The sequence below is a fragment of the Babylonia areolata genome, chromosome 1 (assembly GCF_041734735.1).
Source record: "Babylonia areolata isolate BAREFJ2019XMU chromosome 1, ASM4173473v1, whole genome shotgun sequence".
Taxonomy (NCBI): domain Eukaryota; kingdom Metazoa; phylum Mollusca; class Gastropoda; order Neogastropoda; family Buccinidae; genus Babylonia; species Babylonia areolata.
Window position 1 is genome coordinate 69,753,653 of NC_134876.1, and position 23,768 is coordinate 69,777,420.

At 44.1% G+C, this 23,768-nt stretch overlaps 1 protein-coding gene across 1 annotated transcript in view; it reads right to left on the bottom strand.

Annotated features, from left to right (window-relative positions):
• Positions 1 to 364: 364 nt before the first annotated feature.
• LOC143287942 (short transient receptor potential channel 7-like) overlaps positions 365 to 23,768 on the bottom strand; it is a 111,114-nt gene continuing 87,710 nt past the window's right edge. The window contains exons 6-19 of the mRNA XM_076596222.1: positions 23,492 to 23,648; positions 21,711 to 21,835; positions 20,921 to 21,105; positions 19,425 to 19,543; positions 18,915 to 19,081; positions 17,997 to 18,006; positions 17,504 to 17,655; positions 14,521 to 14,607; positions 10,391 to 10,545; positions 9,419 to 9,622; positions 4,345 to 4,474; positions 3,136 to 3,306; positions 2,432 to 2,670; positions 365 to 688 (exon numbers count right to left, since the gene is read on the bottom strand). Of these exons, the coding sequence (XP_076452337.1) occupies positions 365 to 688; positions 2,432 to 2,670; positions 3,136 to 3,306; positions 4,345 to 4,474; positions 9,419 to 9,622; positions 10,391 to 10,545; positions 14,521 to 14,607; positions 17,504 to 17,655; positions 17,997 to 18,006; positions 18,915 to 19,081; positions 19,425 to 19,543; positions 20,921 to 21,105; positions 21,711 to 21,835; positions 23,492 to 23,648 (2,225 nt within the window). The remainder of the gene's footprint in view (positions 689 to 2,431; positions 2,671 to 3,135; positions 3,307 to 4,344; positions 4,475 to 9,418; positions 9,623 to 10,390; positions 10,546 to 14,520; positions 14,608 to 17,503; positions 17,656 to 17,996; positions 18,007 to 18,914; positions 19,082 to 19,424; positions 19,544 to 20,920; positions 21,106 to 21,710; positions 21,836 to 23,491; positions 23,649 to 23,768) is intronic.

Sequence of the window (23,768 nt, forward strand, 5' to 3'; positions counted from 1 at the left end):
TTTATCTCTCAGGGTTTTTTTCTTTTGTTTTTCTGAAGGATGGTGGACATTTACAGACAGTTTGTGAGCGGACAGCAAATGACAGCGATAGGGCTGGTGGTCCTTTCACACACAGCACACCACACAAAGACGAACGTTTGAACACTTCACAGTCCTGCAGACAATCATCATCATCATTATCGTCATCATCATCAAAAAGTCCTGAGTTCTTCGTTGACGTCACTGTCACTCAACGTCACATCATCACTCCTCCCCTATACACCCTCCCCTTTTCTCTAGACCCCTGAACGTTCAGGCTGTTGCCATGGAAACAGCACAGTCCCTAAGCACCCACCCCTCTGGAACCCTTTCCCCCTCCCCCCTGTCAGACGTTGCTCTCGTCCTCGTCAGGCCCCGAGCCCCTCTTTCCCCTGGGGGTGGGGCAGGTGGTGGCGGATGGGTGGACGTTGTTGCGGCCCCCTGAAGCCACGGCGTTGGCCATGGGAGGTGGGGGCTGTGCGTGGTAGTGCGTGTTAGCGTTGGGCACGACGACGGAGGTAGGGGAGGTGGCGGGGGTGGAGGAGACGGGGCGAGCAGTCTGTGTCTGCGGGGGCTGGGAGGAGCGGGGAGGGGAAGGTTTCATGCACTGCGCCATGTTGAAGATCTCCCCCTGGATGTTGGCCAGCGCTTGGACCACGTTGATCAGCGCCTGTGGAACGAAGGAAGGAAGGAAGTGAGGAGGGAAGCAAACATCTTCGTGTAGAACTAAAATGATTGACATACACTGACTACAAAAACCGACACAGAGATACAGACACAAACACAAAGAAAACAAACAAACGAACACAAAGAAAACAAACAAACGCACACATACACATATACGCGCACACGCACACAAAGACACACAGACGCAAACAAATACATACGCGCACACACACACACACACACACACACACAGACAGAGGCAACAAGAACCCCGACCCACCAGAAGAAAAAACAACAACCATTATCCTACCTTCGCTCCTTTAACATCTCCCAAGTAGAACCAAACCAAACAAGGAAGTGTTAGAAGACTCGTCCTAAACAGAAAATCCCTTCCCGCTCTGTGCCCTGTTCCGACATCTAAAAGAATATGAGCATGGACCTTAGCCTGAGACTGAGCTTGAACCTGAGCACAAACCTGATCCTGAAGCTAGGCTTGAACCTGAGCTCGAACCTGAGACTGAGTCTGTGCCTTGCTGTCCCATTTCGTCCATATAAACCCTTTGAAGATCTCCTGACATTACTCTATAATGGAGTTTTGGCTACTGGTAACGTTTCCGCCTAGGAAGCGAGAGAATCTGAGCGCACTTGTTCGAATCCCACAGTCACCTGTATATTCTCCCCACCCACTAGACCTTAAGTGGTGGTTTGGATGCAAGTTAATCGGATAAGACGATAAACCGAGGTCCTGTGTGCAGCATGCACTTTGCACACTTAAAACTTAAGGCAGTAAAAGGGTTGTCCTTGGCAAAATTCTGTAGGAAAACAAATACACTTGCAGGCAGAAAAACACTAGAATAAAAAATATTGGTGGCACTCGTAGTGGAGCGACGCACTCTCCCTGGGGAGAGCTGCCAGAATTTTACACAGAGAAATCTGTTGTGACAAAAGAGTAATACAAGACAATGCAACTTAAATACGATTTAAAAGAATCTGAGTGTCCCGGGTGTTGGTTTGGAACCTCAGCCTGACACTGAACTCGAACCTGACCCTGAGCGTGAACCCGAGTCTGTTGTCGAATCTGTAGCTGCGTCCTCTCTGCCTTCTTGGTTTTAGTTCAAGCAGTCTTAAAGTCTTAACTCCCGAGAGCAAGGTTTCGGTTGCGCCGCTTTTCTCTGCATTCAAATTTTGTATCACGTGTAGCTGACACATTTTGTACTTTCCAAAGTCAATTCAGGTCTAGATTGGAAGCTGCTAGGCAAATCTCGCTCTCTGCCATAAATGAAGCCAAACCGTAGCTTTATTAGGCTTTTATTTTGAATAAACCTTCACCGACGTCACAGTGTCAGACTCTGGTGAGAAACTGGCTTGATTCAAATCGCCCGCCATTTATAGTCCGGTTCAGGCTTTAAGAAAATACAATGGGCAAGACGACAAGAAAGTCTTGTATTAAAATTTGTCGTAATGACAGACGAACCCGGTGTGGCTGTATACAGTGTACAGTTGTACAGGGAACTTGTGATGAGCAGCATGGGAATAATGCCACTGAGACGGTGGATGAATTAGGAGAGAGAGAGAGAGGGAGAGAGAGAGAGAGAGGGGGGGAGGGGGCAGGAGGGAGAGGGGGGCAAGAGAGTATTTTGTGTACTTACGTTTAACATTGCACGGAATAAGCAGCAAAACAGCATGTTTGAATTACACATACCAACACGATTCACTTTGAGAGAAGTCCTGAGGTAATGCAGCCTACCTTCTGGTTTTCAGACATGAGTCTCCGGATGAACTCCACGTCGTCCATCATACGGTTGTTCTCCCGGCTGTTGGCCTGAAGGTGCTGCAGCCTGACGTCCAGCAGCTTCTGGGACCTCTGGATGGCGTCCAGCTGCGGGATGGCCAAGGTCGTCGCCATGGGAACCATGCCCGTGGACGTCCGCCGAGGGTTCTGGCGGCTGGAGCACTTTCTCTTTCCTTTGAAGGACCCTTGGAACACTGGTGGGGGTGAGGGTTGTGGGGGGATGGTTGGGATGGGGGTGGGGGATGGAGAGTATGGCAGATCAGTTTGAAATGGGCCATCGATGGTATATTAAGATACAAGCAAGCAAGCAATAAACAAACAAACGAACAGAGAAACGAGATAGAGGCAATTCTAACTCACGTATCGCCCCCCCCCCCCCCCCGCACCACCAATTAAAAAAAGAAAGAAGGAAAAACGGCGAAATTTATGAGCGAAACAACCAACCAAAACTAGAAACAAACAAACAAGTCAAATAAGTAAGGGTAATGTAATTTCGCTTCTGGAACGGCACACAGACGCTCGCGAGCGCAGAGACACAGAGTCACACAGACAGAGGCACACACACACACACACACACACACACACACACACACACACAAACAACCTCATCCACCACCGCCCGCCCACCCACCCACACACCCACTCACACAGACACTCACTTGACTTTCTCTCCCGGGGCTGATCTTCATCCTCCTCCTCAGCGATGGGAGGAGTTGCGTAAGGAATGCGGGAGGGGGTGTCGGGGACGGGTGGAGGGGGGGTGTCATCGGCTGTGGGGTCCCACACCTCCACGTCCTCCCCTCCCCTCAGGTTGGCGTGGCCGTCCTTCACTGTGAAGAGAACAGTTGATTATAGCTTTGTGGTTATCTATCTCAACAGAGTACGCGCACACGCACATTGCGCACTCTTTCCCTCTCTCTCTCTCTCGCTCTCACGTAAACTCACACACAGACACAGACACACACACACTCTCTCACTCACACGCTCGTACACAGAGCCACACACGCATGCAAACATTCAAACACAGACATGCCATACACACACATACACACCACAACCACCACCACCACCACCACCATACACAAACACACACACCACCACCACACACCGTACCACACAGACACCACACACACACACACACATACACACACAACACACACACACACACACACACACAAGCCACAAGGAGACCATGAAGCAGAAGAGTGTCCAGGCTCACTCTCACCGTTCTCCTTCTCGTCCTTGGCCCTCTCCAGCTTGAAAAGGTAGCGCGCGCGCGCACACACACACACACACATCACAACACACACACACACACATACACACATGCCACAAAGAGACCATGAAGCAGAAGAGTGTGCAGTCAGGCTCTCACGCTCACCATTCTCCTTCTCGTCCTTGGCCGTCTCCAGCTTGAAGAGGTAGGGCGCGCACACACACACACACACATCACAACACACACACATCACAACACACACACAACACACACACAGACACACACACACAAGCCACAAAGAGACCGCGAAGCAGAAGAGTGTCCAGGCTCACTCGCAACGTTCTCCTTCTCGTCCTTGGCCCTCTCCAGCTTGAAAAGGTAGCGCGCACACACACACATACACACACACACACACAATCAAACACACACACACACACACACACACACACACACACACACACACATGCCACAAAGAGACCATGAAGCAGAAGAGTGTCCAGTCAGGCTCTCACGCTCACCATTCTCCTTCTCGTCCTTGGCCCTCTCCAGCTTGAAGAGGTAGCGCGCGCAGACACGCACACACACACACACAGACACACACACACGCCACAAAGAGACCATGAAGCAGAAGAGTGTCCAGGCTCACTCTCACCGTTCTCCTTCTCGTCCTTGGCCCTCTCCAGCTTGAAGAGGTAGCGTTTCACCAGTCGGTGCATAATGTCCGAGTAGGACGTCTCGTCCGGCTTCAGCTCCAGCGTCTTGCACACCGTTTCTCGACGTTGCTGCACGAGGAGGGAGGTGGCAGAATGGTTAACACGCTTATTCTTTTGCCATTAGTCCGTGAGGGTCTGGGTTCGAATCCAGGTCTCCACCCTTTCAGTCTCTCCAAAGTTTGACCAGAAAGAAAATCAAACTGAGTGGATGAGACGATAAACCGAAATCAGTCCCGTGTGCAGTATAGCACGCACTCGGCGCACTGAAAAAAGAACCCATGGTAACGTGTGTGTTATCCTCTGGCAGAATTCATATAGAGGAAATCCAGTCTTGTAGGTACATAAACATATATGCATTCACTCAAGGCCTGACTAAACGCACTGAGTTTGTACTGCTGGTCAGGCGTCTGCCTAGCAGGAGGAGGAATTTTGGTGATTGAAGACATTTTGTTAAAGTATTTATGAATACATCTGAGTATTATCGGTTAGAAGGGGTGGGAGATGTGGATGAATGGAGGGTTGGGAGAAACTGGGCAAATGAGGGTAAAAATGTGGGTGAAATTTGGAAGAAAAAACAAACAAACAACCCCCCCCAAAAAAAACCCTCTAAATACAGTTACAGGAAATTACAGGACTTCGTAAAAGAGAAGTCGTTAAACTGACAAGCGAAACAACTGATAATGAATGCAAAAAGTCAAAAACATCAACGTTCTCAGTCACTTGTGAAGACACACTTTCGTGTACAAAAGGCTTCATCAAGCTACCGCGAAAAATTATATGCTCAATTGTCAGGTTACTAAAGCATATGCACTTGACATTAGAACAATACTTGGTCCGTAATGAATTTGATACTAGCAGATGTTGTGTAGCGTATTATGGATTTGTCCGAACGCAGTAACGCCTCCTTGAGAAAACTGAAACTGGGACGTTGGTGCAGGACTAGTCAGCTGGATGGACCAGTTTGTAAAGGGTTCGCTGATTCATCAGTCAGTAAGTCTTTCAGCTGGTGTTGTATTACCTTTTTGGTTGGTGGTGGTGGTCACAAACTCTGTTTGAAATTTGGGCTGCTCTCCATGAAGGAAAGCCACCCTCCCCCCCCCCCTTTTTTTTGTCTTCTTTTGTATGTTTACAAGTGTGTTTATCTCATTACCGATGCGGATTTGCCTACTTAATGTTGCCAGGGTGAACTCTTGTAGTCTATGTTTCTTTTCAGTGCAGTCAATGCACGCACCACATGAGGGTTCAGTTTATCGTCTCAAAAGAAAGACTAGCACCCAAACCATATCTCAAGATCCAGTGGAAGAGGGGTGAGTGGAAGGTGTCAAAAAACCCCAAAACCCCCACAAAAACCCACAAAAAACACTCCCCCCCTAGCCCCCCCCCCCCCCCCCCAAAAAAAAAAAACACAACAAAAAAAACCGTGGCTGTGCTGGACTCGAACTCGTGGACACTCCCTAGTCAAGTGCATTGTAAGACATCCGCTCCACCAGTCTGCACTGCTTTGCTTTGCTGTGTGGATGAATATCAGTAAAGTCGGTCAATCAATCGTTTGAACACTTGGTCAACCTGTCAACATCCATATCAGTCAAACAGTCAGCCAGCTACCCAACACAATTAATAACTTACCCAACAAAACGACAAAACCAGCCAACTAAGTATAAAAAAATTATAGATGACATGCCATGTCTTTCTTAAAGAGCTGGCACCACCCAAACTTCAGACTGGATGCCGTAATAAACAATTGTTGTGTTGAAAATATGTCTGTCTGTCTGTCTGTCTATGGTCCGCTGGGCAATGTGTTAATCGCCTGATCGTGAAGCACTGTAGTGGAATATAATCCTGCAATGTCGTATATAACTTAACTGACAACTATGGTCATCCTTTTTTTTCAGAAGCATCATAAATCAACACAAACAAAACCCCAGACCTCACGATAAACGTGACCAAGATATACAGTTACCAACACAAAATCCAAACCATCTTTCACCACCAAATGAGTGACTGATGTTGCTGATCGACTCAAAGAAAGGCGCAGCAGAAACAAGCAACTCAGGGAGACAACATGCCTGTCTGGCTGAAGTTAACATGAAGGAAGAACAAGACCACCAACCCAGGTTTTGACAAAATGAAGGCAAGACAAGCGAAACAAGTTTCCACACATCTAGAAGAACCATCAGTGAAAATACCCCCCTCGCTCTCCTTTCGAGGCGAAATCTGTTTGGAAAGACTGTAGAGTTGAACGACCTGTTGCCTGACGCCCTTTCAGTCACGTTGTCCATTGCTTGGGTCTTGGTTCGGTGAAGGTTGCAGTGTTTGGAGTTCTGAATGTCTATCTGGGTGATGGGGGGTCCAAATGCGTTCTGAGGGGTGGGGGCTTGGTGGAAAGACTGCTGATCTTCGATCCCAGCAAAACAACACCTTGACTAGCGAGCGATGGCCAAGAGATTGCTGCTGCTGCTTCCTTGAAGTTTTGAGACTGTCGCGAATCAGGCGCGTGCACTTTACGCCACCAGGCAGATGTTTCCACGGCGCCACGTCAATGGCAATGTAGCGCCTATGAAACACCTCTCCGGTGAGGTAAACCTCTTTCTTGTCACCATCCATCCGTGTCTGTCTGTCCAGCAATGTTCTGCCTCGTCTCCTTGTCACCCTCCGTGACAATCTTTCCTGTGACATTCCACACTTCTCTCCTTGTCACCCTCCGTGACAATCTTTCCTGTAACATTCCACACTTCTCTCCTTGTCACCCTCCATGACAATCTTTCCTGTAACATTCCACACTTCTCTCCTTGTCACCCTCCGTGACAATCTTTCCTGTAACATTCCACACTTCTCTCCTTGTCACCCTCCGTGACAATCTTTCCTGTAACATTCCACACTTCTCTCCTTGTCACCCTCCGTGACAATCTTTCTGTAACATTCCACACTTCTCTCATTGTCACCCTCCGTGACAATCTTTGCTGTAACATTCCACACTTCTCTCCTTGTCACCCTTCAAGACAATCTTTCCTGTAACATTCCACACTTCTCTCCTTGTCACCCTCTGTGACAATCTTTCCTGTACCATTCCACACTTCTTTCCTTGTCACCCTCAGTGACAATCTTCCCTGTAACATTCCACACTTCTGTCCTTGTTACCTTCAGTGACAATCTTCCCTGTAACATTCCACACTTCTCTCCTTGTTACCTTCAGTGACAATCTTCCCTGTAACATTCCACACTTCTCTCCTTGTCACCCTTCAAGACAATCTATCCTGTGACATTCCACACTTCTCTCATTGTCACCCTCCGTGACAATCTTTCTGTAACATTCCACACTTCTCTCCTTGTCACCCTCCGTGACAATCTTTCTGTAACATTCCACACTTCTTTCCTTGTCACCCTCCGTGACAATCTTTCTGTAACATTCCACACTTCTCTCCTTATCACCCTCCGTGACAATCTTTCTGTAACATTCCACACTTCTCTCCTTGTCACCCTCCGTGACAATCTTCCCGTGACATTCCACACTTCTCTCCTTGTCACCCTCCGTGACAATCTTCCCGTGACATTCCACACTTCTTTCCTTGTCACCCTCCGTGACAATCTTTCTGTAACATTCCACACTTCTCTCCTTGTCACCCTCCGTGACAATCTTCCCGTGACATTCCACACTTCTCTCCTTGTCACCCTCCGTGGCAATCTTTGCTGTAACATTCCACACTTCTCTCCTTGTCACCCTCCGTGACAATCTTTCCTGTAACATTCCACACTTCTCTCCTTGTCACCCTCCGTGACAATCTTTCCTGTGACATTCCACACTTCTCTCCTTGTCACCCTCCGTGACAATCTTTCCTGTAACATTCCACACTTCTCTCCTTGTCACCCTCCGTGACAATCTTTCTGTAACATTCCACACTTCTCTCCTTGTCACCCTCCCTGACAATCTTTCTGTAACATTCCACACTTCTCTCCTTGTCACCCTCCGTGACAATCTTTCCTGTGAAATTCCACACTTCTCTTCTTGTCACCCTCCAAGACAATCTTTCTGTAACATTCCATACTTCTCTCCTTGTCACCCTCCGTGACAATCTTCTCTCATTGTCTGTGGGTGGGTTGTTTTCAGGAATACCTGCTTACTGGGTATGTTGTCTCAGGAAGATAATCTCGGAACGTGTGGGTAACTCACAGGGAATTATTGCATGGAGATGAGGAAGGCAAAAAATACAATAAAAAATTACATTGTTCATATAATTGATTGATATCATGAAGTACAATAATACAAAGAACCAAAAAAATTACCGCATCACAGTTGAAATTTTTCACACAAGAGAAAACATCAAAGGGTCTGGATAATTTTAATTTCACAGCTATAATAGTGTTTGGTATTAAATAGTTCTATTGTATGGTATTTTCAAGCTAAAGGTAAGTACAGTTACCGTTTTTTTCTGAAAGGCTTGTGTCTTCTATGCTATCACCGAGTTGAAAGGAAAGCATGTTTAATTCAAAATTTTATATATGTGTATACATACATACATACATACATATATTTTGTTTGTTTGTTTGCTTGTTGAGAAAATTCCTAGGAGGAATTCCAAATCAAGGTCAGGCTTTGTAATTATACCATCATCGAGGCCACAAATTATATTAATTTAATAATTCAATTAAATTTAAGTTCGCATAAGTTCTACGTCTTTATAGTATACCATCCAAAAAAACCCCTTTGTATTGTTACTTTGAGAAAGGTTTACTCGCAAACTGCGGGAATGTTTTCTGAGAAAGGCTTGTTGGGTCTATGGGAATGTTACTTTGATGTTTTTCTTGCAGTCTGTGTGAATGTTTCCTGAGAGAGGTTTGCTACAGCCAATTTTACCTTGACGATTGTCTACTTTGCAACCGGTGGAAATGTTACCTTGAGAATGGTCTGCTTGCAGCCTGCGGTAATTTTGTCTTGAAGACAGTGGGAGTTTTATCAGCGAGTGTTTTACTTTGAAGATTGTGTTCTTTGCCAATGTGCGGGATGGAAAAAATTACCTTGAGAAACGTCTGCTTTCGGCCCTGTGTGGAGTGCAGGTAGCTGTCTGCCTGGCAGAAGATCTCCTTGCAGGACTGCCAGCCGTAGAAGAAGGACTTGGGCGTGGGCAGCATGTTGAAGGGCACGGGCAGGGTGCTGCCCTCGTCCATGTAGTTCAGCCACAGCTTGGTGCGCGCGAACTTCCACTCCACGTCGCAGTCCGTCTGCACGCACACACAGTCTTCGTTGTCATGTTCCTTCCTCAGCATCATCCATCGTCATCGCTGTCATCTCCTCTAGCACTACCATCTTCCTCATCCTCCATCACTGCTATCTCCATTATCACTGCCATCACGGGCGCGGTTAAAGCGCTGGACTTTCAATCTGAGGGTCCCGGGTTCGAATCTCGGCAACGGCGCCTGGTTAGTAAAGGATGGAGATTTTTCTATCTCCCAGGTTATGATATGTGCAGACTTCTAGTACCTGAACCCCCTTCGTGTGTATAAACACGCAGAAGATCAAATACACCCGTTACAGATCCTATAATCCATGTCAGCGTTCGGTGGGTTATGGAAACAAGAACATACCCAGCATGCACAAACTGAAAACTGCCTGTATGGTGGGTTAAATAAACAAAACGGTCATGTACATAGAATGATACATGTCTGTCTGATTATGTATGTGTGCGTGCCTGAAATCTGATTGAATGACACAGGAAACGAATGATGAGCGCGCAATGGAAGCCAGCACCGGCTCTACACAGGTAGGCAGCCTGTTGTGCAAATTTCCTTGAGTTTGTAAAGCGCTTAGAGCTTGGTATCCGACCGAGGATAGGCACTATATAAGTATCCATATCAAATCAAATCGAATCAAATCCTCCTCCTTTTCCACCATCCTCCTCCTCCGTCATCTCCACAGTCTTGGAAGTGTGCGCTCCTATCGTAATGGACCACAGGCCTGACAATTTAAACATTTTTTACTTTGACTTTTACCTGAATGTCCTCAAAGGAATGGCTCATCATGGCGATTAGCATGTTGATGAGGACGATGATGATGACGACGTGGTAGATGCCGAACAGGTACATGCCCACCGTCTCCACCAGTGACGTGCTGCTGACTGTGGGGGAGTGACGTTCGTCCGTGTATACTGAGGCCACAAAATAATGCAACACCTTAAATAGTTAGGCACCGTTAGTCATCTGTATGCTGAGTCTACAAAGTAACGCAAAACATTGAACATTAGGGCACCGTTACTCGTCTGTGTTCACCGAGCCCACAAAGTAACTCAATACGGTGAACATATATATAGGCACCGCTATCTGTTTATGTACACTGGACACACAAAATAAGGCAAAATCTTGAACATTCAGGGACCTGTGGTCTGTGTACACTGCACCCACAAAATGTTGCAATAGCTTGAACTTTCTGGGAATACTACTGGTACGTGTACACTGACCCCACAAAATAATAAAACATCTTAAATACTCAAGGACCACAAAGTCTGTGTACTCTATACCTACAAAATGATGCAATACCTTGAACATCACTGGCACCTTGGCATCACTGGTCTGTGTACACTGATTCAACAAAAAATGCAATATCTCGAACATATTAGGACCACCTGTTGTCTGTGTACACTGACCCCACAAAATAATGCAATACATGGAACATTCCGGGACTACCAAGTCTGTGTACATCGAACGTACATAATAATGCAATACCTTTAACACTCTGGCACCACTAGTTTGTGTACGTTGACCCCACAACATAATGCAATACCTTGAACATTCTGGAAATACTATTCATTCCGTGTACACTGACCCCACAAAATAATGCAATACCTTGAACACACTGGCACCACTGCTCGTTCGTGTACTACTTAGTCCGCAAATAAGTTGAACACTGACACCAATAATGCAATACCTTGAACACACTGGCACCACTACTCGTTCCTATACAACTTAGTCCACAAATAAGTTGAACACTGGCACCAATAATGCAATACCTTGAACACACTGGCACCACTACTCGTTCGTGTACTACTTAGTCCACAAATAAGTTGAACACAGCAGTCTGTGTAAACTGGGCCCACAAAATAATGCAGTCGGTTGAACACTTGACATCATTACCGTTCAGTGTCCAACGAACACAAACACAAATGCAACATCTTCGACGTTTGTTTATTCATTAATCATGACCATGATGCCAAATGCCAATACTATTACAAGATACCAACACAAACTCTTCGTTTAAACGTTTACTGGGATACTACCACATACTCTTAGTTAAAACGTTTACTGTGACTGTTATTTTGCTTTGAATGATCAAAATAGTCACAAGTCTTGCTATACTGTCTCTTTCCCAGAAAAAAAAAAACATGAAGTCGTTCTCTCTTTCTTTCTCTATCTCTCCTCAACATGCTTTCCAAAATATGAAGTGTGTCTCCTTCACACACATCGTGCAGCTTAACCCAATCTGGAAAAGCTTCCGTATATTTTTTGTGAATACATATTTGTAAAGTAAATGCTGTCTATTTCAAAGCCTTGAAGTAACACCTGTGACAATTTTTCTTTTTCAAAGCTGTGGGTCAGTCATTTCACTTTCGCTTGTCCAGTACTAATTTCACCACACTAAATTCCGCACTCTGTGCAATATTTCTTGTAGTCACTTTTGAATATGATTGCATGCACAGTTGTCAAATAATGTAAACGCTCTGAAATATTAGCTATCTTTCCGATATGTCAAGAAATGAACCTTTGCACCGAAACCCTTTACACATTGAAGAGAAAACTGAAACAAATAAAGGAATAAAGTCTAATTTTTTTTAGGGCCCGGCAGACCGCAAGGGCTATCTCAGGGCTGAAGCACGTCAAGAAATGAATTGGGTCAAAGGAAATTAAGCTTTGTTAAATAATGACAAAAAAACAAAACAAAAAAACAACACACAAACAAACGAACAAAAGAAACAAAAACAAAACAAAAACAAACAAACAAAACAAAAAGAAATCAGAAATGCAAATACCCAAATCAGAATACAGGAAAAGAAGAGAGAGAGAGAGAGAGAGAGAGAGAGAGAGAGAGAGAGAGAGAGGGGGTGGGGATAAATGAAAACAGATAACGGAACAAAGGAAGGAAGATGAAGACATTTTCTGAAGAATCCCTGCAGCGGTAGAGTGTCCAGATAGAAAGGAAGGAAGAAAGAAAGAACCGAGAGGAAAGAAAGAACGAAAGAAAGAAAGGCAACTAAAGGAAAAAAAGACAGAACAGTTTCACTTTCTCACTTTCTCAAGGAGGCGTCACTGCGTTCGGACAAATCCATACACGCTACACCACATCTGTTGAGCAGATGCCTGACCAGCAGCATAACCCAACGCGCTTAGTCAGGCCTTGAGTGCATGCTTACATATTTGTGTACCTATGAAAGTGGATTTCATTTTACGTAATTTCGCCAGAGGACAACACTCTCGTTGCCATGGGTTCTTTTTCAGTGCGCCAAGTGCGTGCTGCACACGGGACCTCGGTTTATCGTCTCATCCGAAAGACTAGACGCTCAGTTTGATTTTCCAGTCAAACTTAGGAGAAAGGGCGAGAGCGGGATTCGAACCCACACCCTCACGGACTCTCTGTATTGGCAGAACAAAAAGAAAGGAAGAGGAGAAAAGAAACCTTGGAACGAATCCCTTCAGTAGCAGAGTGGCCAGTTAGAGGAGGAGAAATATTAAAAATCATCAGAGCATTCTCCGAAGTTTATCAGGCATGTTTTGTTTGTTGTTGTTGTTTGGTGGGAGAGAGATTTTTGGGGTGGTGGTAGGGAGAGTGGATGGGTGGTAAGAGGAGCGGAACATTTTGGGGTGGGCGGTGGAGGGAACGGGTGTGTGTGTGTGGAGGTGGCGGGGAGGGGAGAGGGAGCCTTTTTTTTTTCTTTCGTTTTCTGTCCACATTCACGTTTGTTTCTATACCAAAGTGGGTTGGCGTGGGTTCTCGTTGCACGTGCAGTGAATGCACCCTGCACGTTGTACCTTGGTTTATCGCCTCCCTATAAAGATTAACCCCTCCCCCCACCTCAAATTCCCCCCTCCCACCCAACCCCTTCAGACCCGCATTCAAGGTCTAGTGAAGAGGAACAGGATGGAGAGAGTGGCGGGCGGATGACACGGACAAGGAGAAAGGAGTGGGAGAGGAGAGAGACCAGTGGAACCAGTGGTACTGAAATCCCTGGTCCTCGTGCGACTCGATCCCGAGCCCCTCGCTCCCTTCTTCAGTGATTTATCCACAAGGCCACCACTTCAATGATTTGATAACAGAGAAAAAAACGAACATCGTGTTTTGCGAAGTTTTAGTCATTGTGAAAAAACAGAGAGGAAAATCAAACACTTCACTCTTAATCTTCATTCCGTGGGACGCCTTTTCCGAACCAAGTTCTACACTTAAAGAGGCCGATCCCATGACTGGGCAATGTTAAACGACTGTGCAGTGTGATGCATAAAGGATACAAGTGTCTGACATAGACACTTTCAGACACGCGAGGTATACCGAGTGTCCGAGCAAGAATGAGAATGAATAAAACAAACAATAAACAACAACAACAACGACAATAACAAAAAAAACACACCAAAAAAACAAAAACAAAACAAAACAAAAAACAACAACAACAATAGCAACAAAACAAACAACAAACCAGCACACAAAAAAACCCAAAACAAATCAAACTGATTTCACAGTTTGATATTCATGTGATGTTGGAAGGCAGTCAGGATCGCTGACAAGATTTTACATGTGAATTGATAGTCCATTGCTTTTAGTAACCATTCATAAAACTGTATAATTATGCATGGTTAAGCTAAGTGCGTATTGACTACTGTGCCTAGAAAAAGCGTTAGCATTGATAGAACTAACTGCTCGATAAAGGTCATATGGATGCACACGTCGAGAAGTGGTCCTGTGATACGCAGTTTAATTGGTTATCGTAGGCACTTGTTAGACGTCACACCGTTAAAAGAACAAATAGGTCACATTTAGGGTGGATTGAAAATATTCTGTCCGTTGCCCTCAGCACGGATACTAACAGTGGATCGTCCCCTTTAGAGTGTAAAGCCGTGCAGTGTTGGCTCAGTGTCATTACCTGCATTCTTGGCCCCCGAGGAGTGGGGCACTGAATCGGTGCAGTAAATCTTGGTGCGCTCCAAGTCCAGTGCCAGACAATGGCGCACTGAGAGAGAAGACAGCACAGCACACAACACGCAGGCGTCACATGCCCGTCACGCATGCACGTGCAACAGATGGGGTCAGTAAGGTTACATCACATCATTATTAAACACATCACGATTTGCGGTCACACAATCCTTAATGAAACTTTGAAGTTAGAAACAATGTTTATTCGTAGTGTTTCATTGACTTTTAACTGACTTTGAAACTCTTACTTGTTTAATCTGATAGTCAAATAGTACAAGTAAAATTATTTCTATGACCGTTTTACACGCTGAAAAAATTCATAGGCCAAACAAGTCTTTATCCAACATTGCAAAAATGACTTCGTTTCTTTAAATACAAACCAAACCAAACAAGCAAAGAACTCAACAAACTGAAATAATACAATACCTCAGGAATATTACATTACCATAGAACACACAAGAATACTCAAGCTCAACAGCTAAAAGTGCCACTATCAACTGTAACTTTGCTTTACACACAGAACACGCACACACGCGTACACATATATACGTACACACACGCGCGCGAAAACACATACATGTATGCACTCACACGCGCGTGCACCCAGCGTGAATGAAGCCAATGTGTTCATAAGAACGCACATGAAGAAGTTCGACAGGTAACGAAAGGCAAAGAACGATAACCGAACATCACCATGATTCAAGAAAAGATGGCAACCAGAACCAGACCGACCAAATACAAAAACCCACTCCGAATATGTTGAAATCACTAAAACTTTCACCGAACACAAAACCCAGTGAAATGCTAAGGAATTTATTAGGAAGTCAAATAAAAAGGACACTTGTCTGAAAACGAAATACCAACATTTGGGATTATAAACTAAGCTGATCACAGCTGAAGGAAATGAGTGTTCAAATAAAAGGGAAAAAGCATAGTAATGGTGTGCATGTTCTTCAAAGAAATATAAAGTCTGCTCTTCATTGAATAAATCGTTTACTTCTAAAGACTGAAGAGAAAAGAAAAGCTATTCAACATCTGGCAAATTTCAGTCAGTGCGAGAGACGGCCAGACAAAGATTTGTTCAGTCCTTTGTGACAGAATATAAATTCCACAAAGACTTATTGCGATCTCTGTCGCAGTTCCTGCTATGAGAACTAGCATTTGAAAATAGCTCATAAATTGATTAAACGTCGTATATTTACTATACAGAGTTCAGACTTGTATATATCATAAGACGGTGAATTCGAATCCTCGCAGCATTCTTTAACTTGGTATTCTCTATCCTATTACAGCGCCATCAGTGTGATTCTAAGGTGTACGCCTCTCCTCCCAGTTCTTTGGATACTTTTGGCAGTCGGTGAAATATGCGGAGGAAGCCATATACAAAAACCTGTGATGACCCATATTCTGTCCACTTTCCATTATGCCCATGATGTGGTCAGTGCTGCTGGTTGGTGGGAGAGCATGGAAGAGATACGTAGCAGCGAACACGTCCATTGTCTGGAATGTCGGTGTTGACGGGTAATCCGCCGACAGGAAGTAGCGCAGCTGAATGCAATAGCAACAACAGGTTTGGGAAACGTTTTTTGTTGTGCTGCACCATCATCTGCGCCGTTTCAGTTGCATTACTCCCACGCCGATCATTCCGAATCACATCTGGATTTGTCTGTCGCGGTCCCAGCGTCAACACTCCACAGGGAACCATCGATGTCAGGTCTCTAGAAGGCCACGCACCAGAGGAGACCCTGCACTGCTGCTGAGTCACTTCGGTGGTGTTCAGTAGTGCCTTGAATCCCACACTCGCTAGTATACCCCATCCAGTTGACCCTGAGTGGTGGACTGGACGCTAGTCATTCGGATGAGACGATAAACCGAGGTCTCGTGTGTAGCATACATTTAGCGCACGTAAAAGAACCTTAGGCAACAAAAGGGCTGTCCCATGCAAGATTCTGTAGTAAAATCAATTTAGAAAAAATCCGCTTGGAGGCAGAAAAATACAGAAGAAAAAAAGGTGGCTCTATACTGTGGCGACGTGTTGTCCCAGGGGAGAGCAGTTCGATTTTCATACAGAGAAATCTGTTGTGACAAAAAAATGTAATACAATACAAAACATATGAGGAAGAAAATGTGAGGGAGAGAGAAACGTTTGTCTGCACTGGGTCAGCAATGCTGACATGCTTCTTTGGTGACATACTAAGAAAAGCGCTCACCTCAGATATACATGTTATCTAATCAGAGATTTGTTGTTGACCAACTATTCAGAAATAATAGGAACCCATCTGACTGCACGAATACACAGGCCTACCCAGTTTGTAGCACCACAACATATATACATAATGGTAGTATCACAATAATGTCCTGGTGAGGATATCACATTCAGTGTGACAACACATTGCCATGCAGTGCAAAAAACGAGAGCGCGACTCATCCAGTTCATATACCGTGAGACATTAGCGACTACTTTTAATACTGGTGTGTGTGTTGAGAGTAACAAAAATATTATATACCCAGAGTCATTTTCCACAGAAGCTGGTATCAGTTTTAACAGCGTGAAACAAAGTCAGCGCAGTTAATCTCCATGCAGTTATGATAGAACTTTGCCGAAACAACTGAGACAAATTCACCGAAACACATGCATGCGGGTGCTGCCCTTGTCTCAATGTTTCCACGGTGCCTAGGTCAGCAGTGTGAAGGTACTGGTCTGTGTGGTCTACCTACGTCAGGTCAGCCACAGGTGTCACATCGTGCAAAGTCTGCAGCCTGTCGCTGCCTGAGTGAGTGCAAGTGAACTTGGTTAACTGAACGCAGACGATGCGGTGAACAAGGCAGCAGTCACGAAAATACAGTTTGTTGCACGTACAGTACAGACGACAGTCACAGTGCAGTGACGTTCAGTGCGAGACGTCAGCAGAGCAAGATGTGCAGTCTCCTACCTTCCCCGCCACTCCAGGTGGCCTTGACAGCGTGGTTAGAATAATCTCCCCTTGACACCGCGCCGTCCGACAGAGGGTGCTTGACGGTGATCTCGTTGACGCTGACTTGGCTGAACATTGCCCAGAAGAGACTGCCGAACGTCTGCTGCAAGCTGAAAACACCTCCGGAGTTAAGTTTACAACCTGACAGAGAGTTTCATTGACCATGCCGAGCATCTGCTGCATGTTTACTGACCATGTCGAAAGTCTGCTGCAAGTTAAACACACATCTGGAATTTAGTGTACAAACTGACAGAAGTTTTTATTGACCATGCCGAAAGTCTGCTGCAAGTGGAACACTCCTCCGGAGTCAAGTGTACAAACTGACAGAAGTTTTTATTGACCATGTCGAAAGTTTGCTGCACATTTATTGACCAAACCGAAAGTCTGCTGCAAATGGAACACGCCTCCGGAGTTAAGTGTACAAAGCGACAGAAGCTTGTACTGACCATACCGAAGGTCTGCTGCAAGTTAAACACACTTCTGGAGTTTATAAGGCCTACATAAACTGATAGTGAAGTCTATTGACCATGCCCAACGTTTGCTGCAAGGTAAACACACTTCTGGATTTTAATGCACAAACTGACAGTGATTTTTGTTGATCATGCCGAACGTTTGCTGCGAGCTGATCACACCACTGGAGTTTGGTGTGCAAACTGATAATGATTTGAACTGACCACGTCCCTGATAAAGCTCTCCGCTCAAAGCTTAACAACACCCACTATATGGTGTAAGATGTATGGCTTCAGCAGAACATTAACATACTTATTTTTTAATCAAGACCGACGGCCCGAGTTGACAATAAAAAAAAAATCCAACAACGAATACCTCCTAGAGAAAGGCTGTGTGTTTCACCCAAGGATGAGACAGGCATTAAATCTTCAGCTGCGCATTCGTTTCTGCAGTCAAGAAACAGAGAGAAAGAAAGTGATCGTAGGTTGCACTGACAATCAAACAGCAGTAACTATCCTTCAGTACAGCATGAAACTAGGACCGCAGAAAGCACTGGAAGAAAGCATGAAAGACACTTCAGCAACTGTCCTCACGGAGCAAGAACACTCAGGCAGACGTAAATCATGAGATTAGTAGTCCAAGGAAGATAACTGAAGCCAGACTGCCAACTGGAAAACAGTTATGAAGTAAACTAGATCAATGAAGCTAGCAAGACAGAAAAAGTGAAACCAGAAAATCAAAAGGACACAAGACAATTTTTTTAACGACATGACGAAATTTGCGCTCCGTGTTTCAGCTGGAAAAAGATAGTGGCTCAACTCAGTCACACCATGAAAAGACACACTGCATGTACAATACGGACAGAACACGAACATGATGACATGAGACGGGTACAGTGAAACAGGGGTTTATCCTGTACCTCCACCAGGACTGGGGTGGGTGACTGTGATGTCATTGATGCTGACTTGACTGAACATGGACCAGAACAGGCTGCCAAACGTCTGCTGCAGGCTGAAAAGAAGGTCAAGGTCACCATCTTGCAGTTTGTTTTCGATGGACAGGTGTTTATCATCAGTAGAAAATCTTCTGAATATGTCGAGCATTAAGGAGTATGAGACTTAGAATTTAAGTTGTATAAAACATTACAAAGTTTTCAAAAGTTCTACGTTTGTCAGTTTCCATTTAACACTATGTGTGTGAGAAGCATCATTTTAATTCTTAATTACATATTTTGCTAGGGTTACATTTTTCTGTGAAAAGCACCCACTGATAAAGATAACACTCTACTGTAAGATAATGTTTAATTTAATTTTAATTGATCTGGACAAATTTGCAGTCCACACAGAACAGGTTTAAGAGAAAAAACCTGACTTCAAAATCAACCTAAAAACCATGTGAAAAACATGTCAATACAATGAAGATCTCTCACCCTTGGAAAGCCTTGGCGGCGTGAACAGAGACCAGCGTTCCGTTGAGATCCATCTTGATCTTCTGTGAGCCGTAGTACCAGTAGAGGTTATGCAGACCCACCATGAAGGCAAACAGGACCTGGGAAAGACAAAATCGGCTGTAAAGGAAAGTTTGTTATGTCATTATCAGGTTAGGGGTTATGACGGTGATTTTTCAGGCGATTTACAACCACAATTTACCTACTCAGCGTGGATGACAAAGGTCAATTCATGTTATTCAAGTTATATGCCTGCATTGCAATATGCACGAAATATACCGTGCATATAGCTCCAGGAAATTAGGATGCTAAAATTGGATATTACCACGACATTCAAATCATTCTGTCTTTGAGCTATAATCTAATCTTTCCAAACCATATCAGGGTAGAATTCCCTTCAAAGTATTGAACAACTCAGAAAATTGCGATTGTTTTCAGCAGTAACGCATTTGCGAATTTCTCATTATTTGTTGCTGTTTTTTTTTTTATACTACAGAATTTTGTAAATACCCATTTTCGTGGGAACTAACTTCCCAACAGATGACGGGCGCTACAGCCGAGTTGTTAAAGCGTTGGACTTTCAATCTGTGGGTCCCGGGTTCGAATCTCGGTAACGGCATGTGGTGGGTAAAGGGTGGAGATTTTTCCGATCTCCCAGGTCAACATATGTGCAGACCTGTTTGTGCCTGAACCCCCTTCGTGTGTATACGCAAGCAGAAGATCAAATACGCACGTCAGAGATCCTGTAATCTATGTCAGTGTTCGGTGGGTTATGGAAACAAGAACATACCCTGCATGCACATCCCCGAAAACGGATTATGGCTGCCTACATGGCGGGGAAAAACGATTATACACGTAAAAACCTACTCGTGTACATGCGAGTGAATGTTGAGTTGCAGCCCATGAAGGAAGAAGAAGAAGAAGAAGAAGAAGAAGAAGAAGAAGAAGTTTCCCCCTATTTCTGTACATAAGACCATAAACATTTTCATATGATTTACGTTTCTTTTTACAATTACTGTAAACCGTAAAATAGCGTCCTTAAACGGCTTTGATTAAACTTGTGGAGCAACTGTTGAATTTATAGACATAGAATTATGCCAACACGGAACAATTATACAGCCTTTTACAGGAGGATTACAAATCGTGAACAGATAGAAAACTAAAATGCAAAAACAAATGTGCACAATTCCTTAAACTCACCATCTTTTTAAAAAGGTTTTCTAAAACTGCCATACAAATTATATTTTAAAAATCTTCGTAAATACAGAAAATTGTAGGCGCAACATCATGGACAACAATGTCTACATGAGTTTGATTGCTTATATATTACTGTTTATCTTGTCGTAATGCGCAGCGACTTCGCCCAATATAAAAAAAAAATAGAATTAACTATCATTACAAAGAACAAAGAAACATCCACATACTCACATAAAAACTGTGGCAGACGACCCCAAAACATATTAAGTTATCTGACTCACCAGTGTGAAGAGCACCAGGAAGCGGGTGATGTCCCCTATCATACGGCCCAGGGAGATCTGCAGCGGGCCCAGGACCTCAAAGGCCGGCATGAGCCACGTGGTGCGGGCAAAGCTGATCACGTTGGCTATGGCGAACAGGGCGTCCGACACTATTTCTGGGTCATACGGCTCCCACTGGAAACGGGCTGCACGGATAAACACGTTAACAAGAATAGAATAGAATAGAATAGAATAGAATACACAACAACAGAATAGAATGGAACAGAATAGTATAGATCTTTATTGCCAAATGTATCGGAGTCGCAAGAAATATTGAGAGGATGATTGTACATAAAAGCTACAGACATCAATCGAAAATCATATACAAACACAAATACAGTAGGATTTAGATAGGTATGCATATAGGCATAAGCTTGCGCATGCGCACGCTCACTCACACGTCCCCTCCCCCCTCTCCGAGCCCTCTCCAACACACGCTTTCGCACATACACACAAAAAACAACAAATACTTCTGAAACCAACACAAGGCACGGGATAACATGCAGCTCGCGGATCGTCAGGGAGGCTACACACACACACACACACACACACACACACACACACACACACACACACACGCACACACACACACGCACACACACACACACACACGCACACACACACACACACACACACACACACACACACACACACACACACACACACACACACACACACACACACACACACACACACACACACACACACACACACACACACACACACACACACACACAGAGCGAGTACTCACACGCCTCCATGAAATAGTGATGAGGAGAATCCCGCTGCGCCTTGATGTTGGCTATGTGTAGATCAAAGTACGTGAAGTTATCGGAATACAGATAATGTCTTGCTAACGTTGTGCCATTGAAGTACCTGCCCAACGCAACACGAAACCTCATAAACGTGCATGAATGCACCTGAGCACACAAAATATGTGCGCGTACACATAGTAAAATAACGTACACATGCATATGCACACTGCCATATGTAAGGAGCTGTTTACTGAATTCTATTTCACAATCATTTAATGTATGCGCATTTTTTGTAGTGTTTCTAAAAGAAATGAACCATGGTTATTTCACAAGGAAAAATCAAACAATTTCGTTTAACAACAAATTAATTTAGCACCGTTTAGTCTGGCAGTCTGTCTCCACTTCTATGTCTGTCTCTTTCCTGTCTTTTACATTACCCTCAAAGACCAGTTTCTTGAAGTGTCTTTGCAAAGTCTATTATTTAAAAAAAAAATTTATTTATTTATTTATTTTATTTTCATTATTATTATTTTTATAATCATATTATTATTATTTAGTTAGTTATTTTATTTTATTTTTTATTTTTTAATTTATTAATTTAATTAATTTTTTTTTCTCAAGGCCTGACAAAGCGCGTTGGGTTACGCTGCTGGTCAGGCATCTGCTTGGCAAATGTGGTGTAGCGTATATGGATTTGTCCGAACGCAGTGACGCCTCCTTGAGCTACTGAAACTGAAACTGTCAAAGTGACTGAAGTGTCTTCACACCTCTGTTGGAAGAATAATGTGTGCTTTTTCGGTGTTTCTCCTGGTTCAGACTCCCTTGTTATCAACCGGCACTGGACGTCCATGTCTTTCTCTTCCTGTCAGTCAGGTTAACCAGCCATGATTGTCTCTCTGTCTCTTTTGTCCGTCTGTCTCTTTCCTTCACTGTCTATTCACCTCAGTCTGAAATATCTCTCTCTTCTTTCGTCTCGAATGATTCTCTGTACTTTCGTTCTTTGATTTCTACTGGTATTTCCTTCTTCAGGAATCTTGATGTAAAGAACAAAGCTGACATGTCCATTCGCTAGTTCCTCGACTTTTTTTATTTTTTATATTTTTATTATTATTATTTTTTAGCGAGACTCCTCTGGAGTCAGTCTGTCAAGACAGTATTCAATAAATCCTGTCTATTGAAGGCTTAGATAATTCTTCTTCTTCCTCCTTTTCCCTGAACTTGAAAAACAAAAGTTTCGATTAAAGTCATGTACGATTCGAAGTACATAAATAATATGAAAAAAAAGGTTAAATACTCCAGAGCCTTTTACAGCCCATCGGGGCAGTGAATTCACATCAACGGTGTCCAGGGATCGGCACAGGTAGGCGGGGCCCAATTTTCTCCTTCCACCTCATTAACCCTCTCCAACAGAAGTCACGTACCCATTCACACCTGGGTGGAGTGAGGAAAATCGGAGTAAAGTGTCTTTCCCAAGGACACAACACAGTGCCGATACGGGTCTCAATCCCGGATCATTGGTGAACACTGGATTAGAAGTCTAACGCCTGGCCGCCCTCGAAAAAAAACAACAACAAAAAACCCAAACAAACCCAGTTAAAGTCCAATTCATTCATTTATAAACAATTATTTAATTGAAGTGTGTTTGTTTTTATGAAGAAAATTATATTCCGACATACAGAAAAACAAGACAGGTAGATAAACAGAAACACAACAACAACAACAACAACCGAACAAGCAGACAAACAAAAGCGCAGACCAAACATCAGTTGGAACTGACCTGTCAGCATCTGAGACTTTAAATTCGGTGAAGAACCTGAGTACATAGGAACAGAGGTACATGGAGAGAACGCCGAAATCCATGGTGTTGTAGTAATCTGTGATGTAGCTCCGTGCGCCAGAGTTGTACACCTGTTTACACTCTATCCACAACAGACCTGTGACAACAACAATACTGTTTACACTCTATCCATAACAGACCTGTGACAACAATACTGTTTACACTCTATCCATGATAGACCTGTGACAAAAACAATACTGTTTACATTCTATCCATG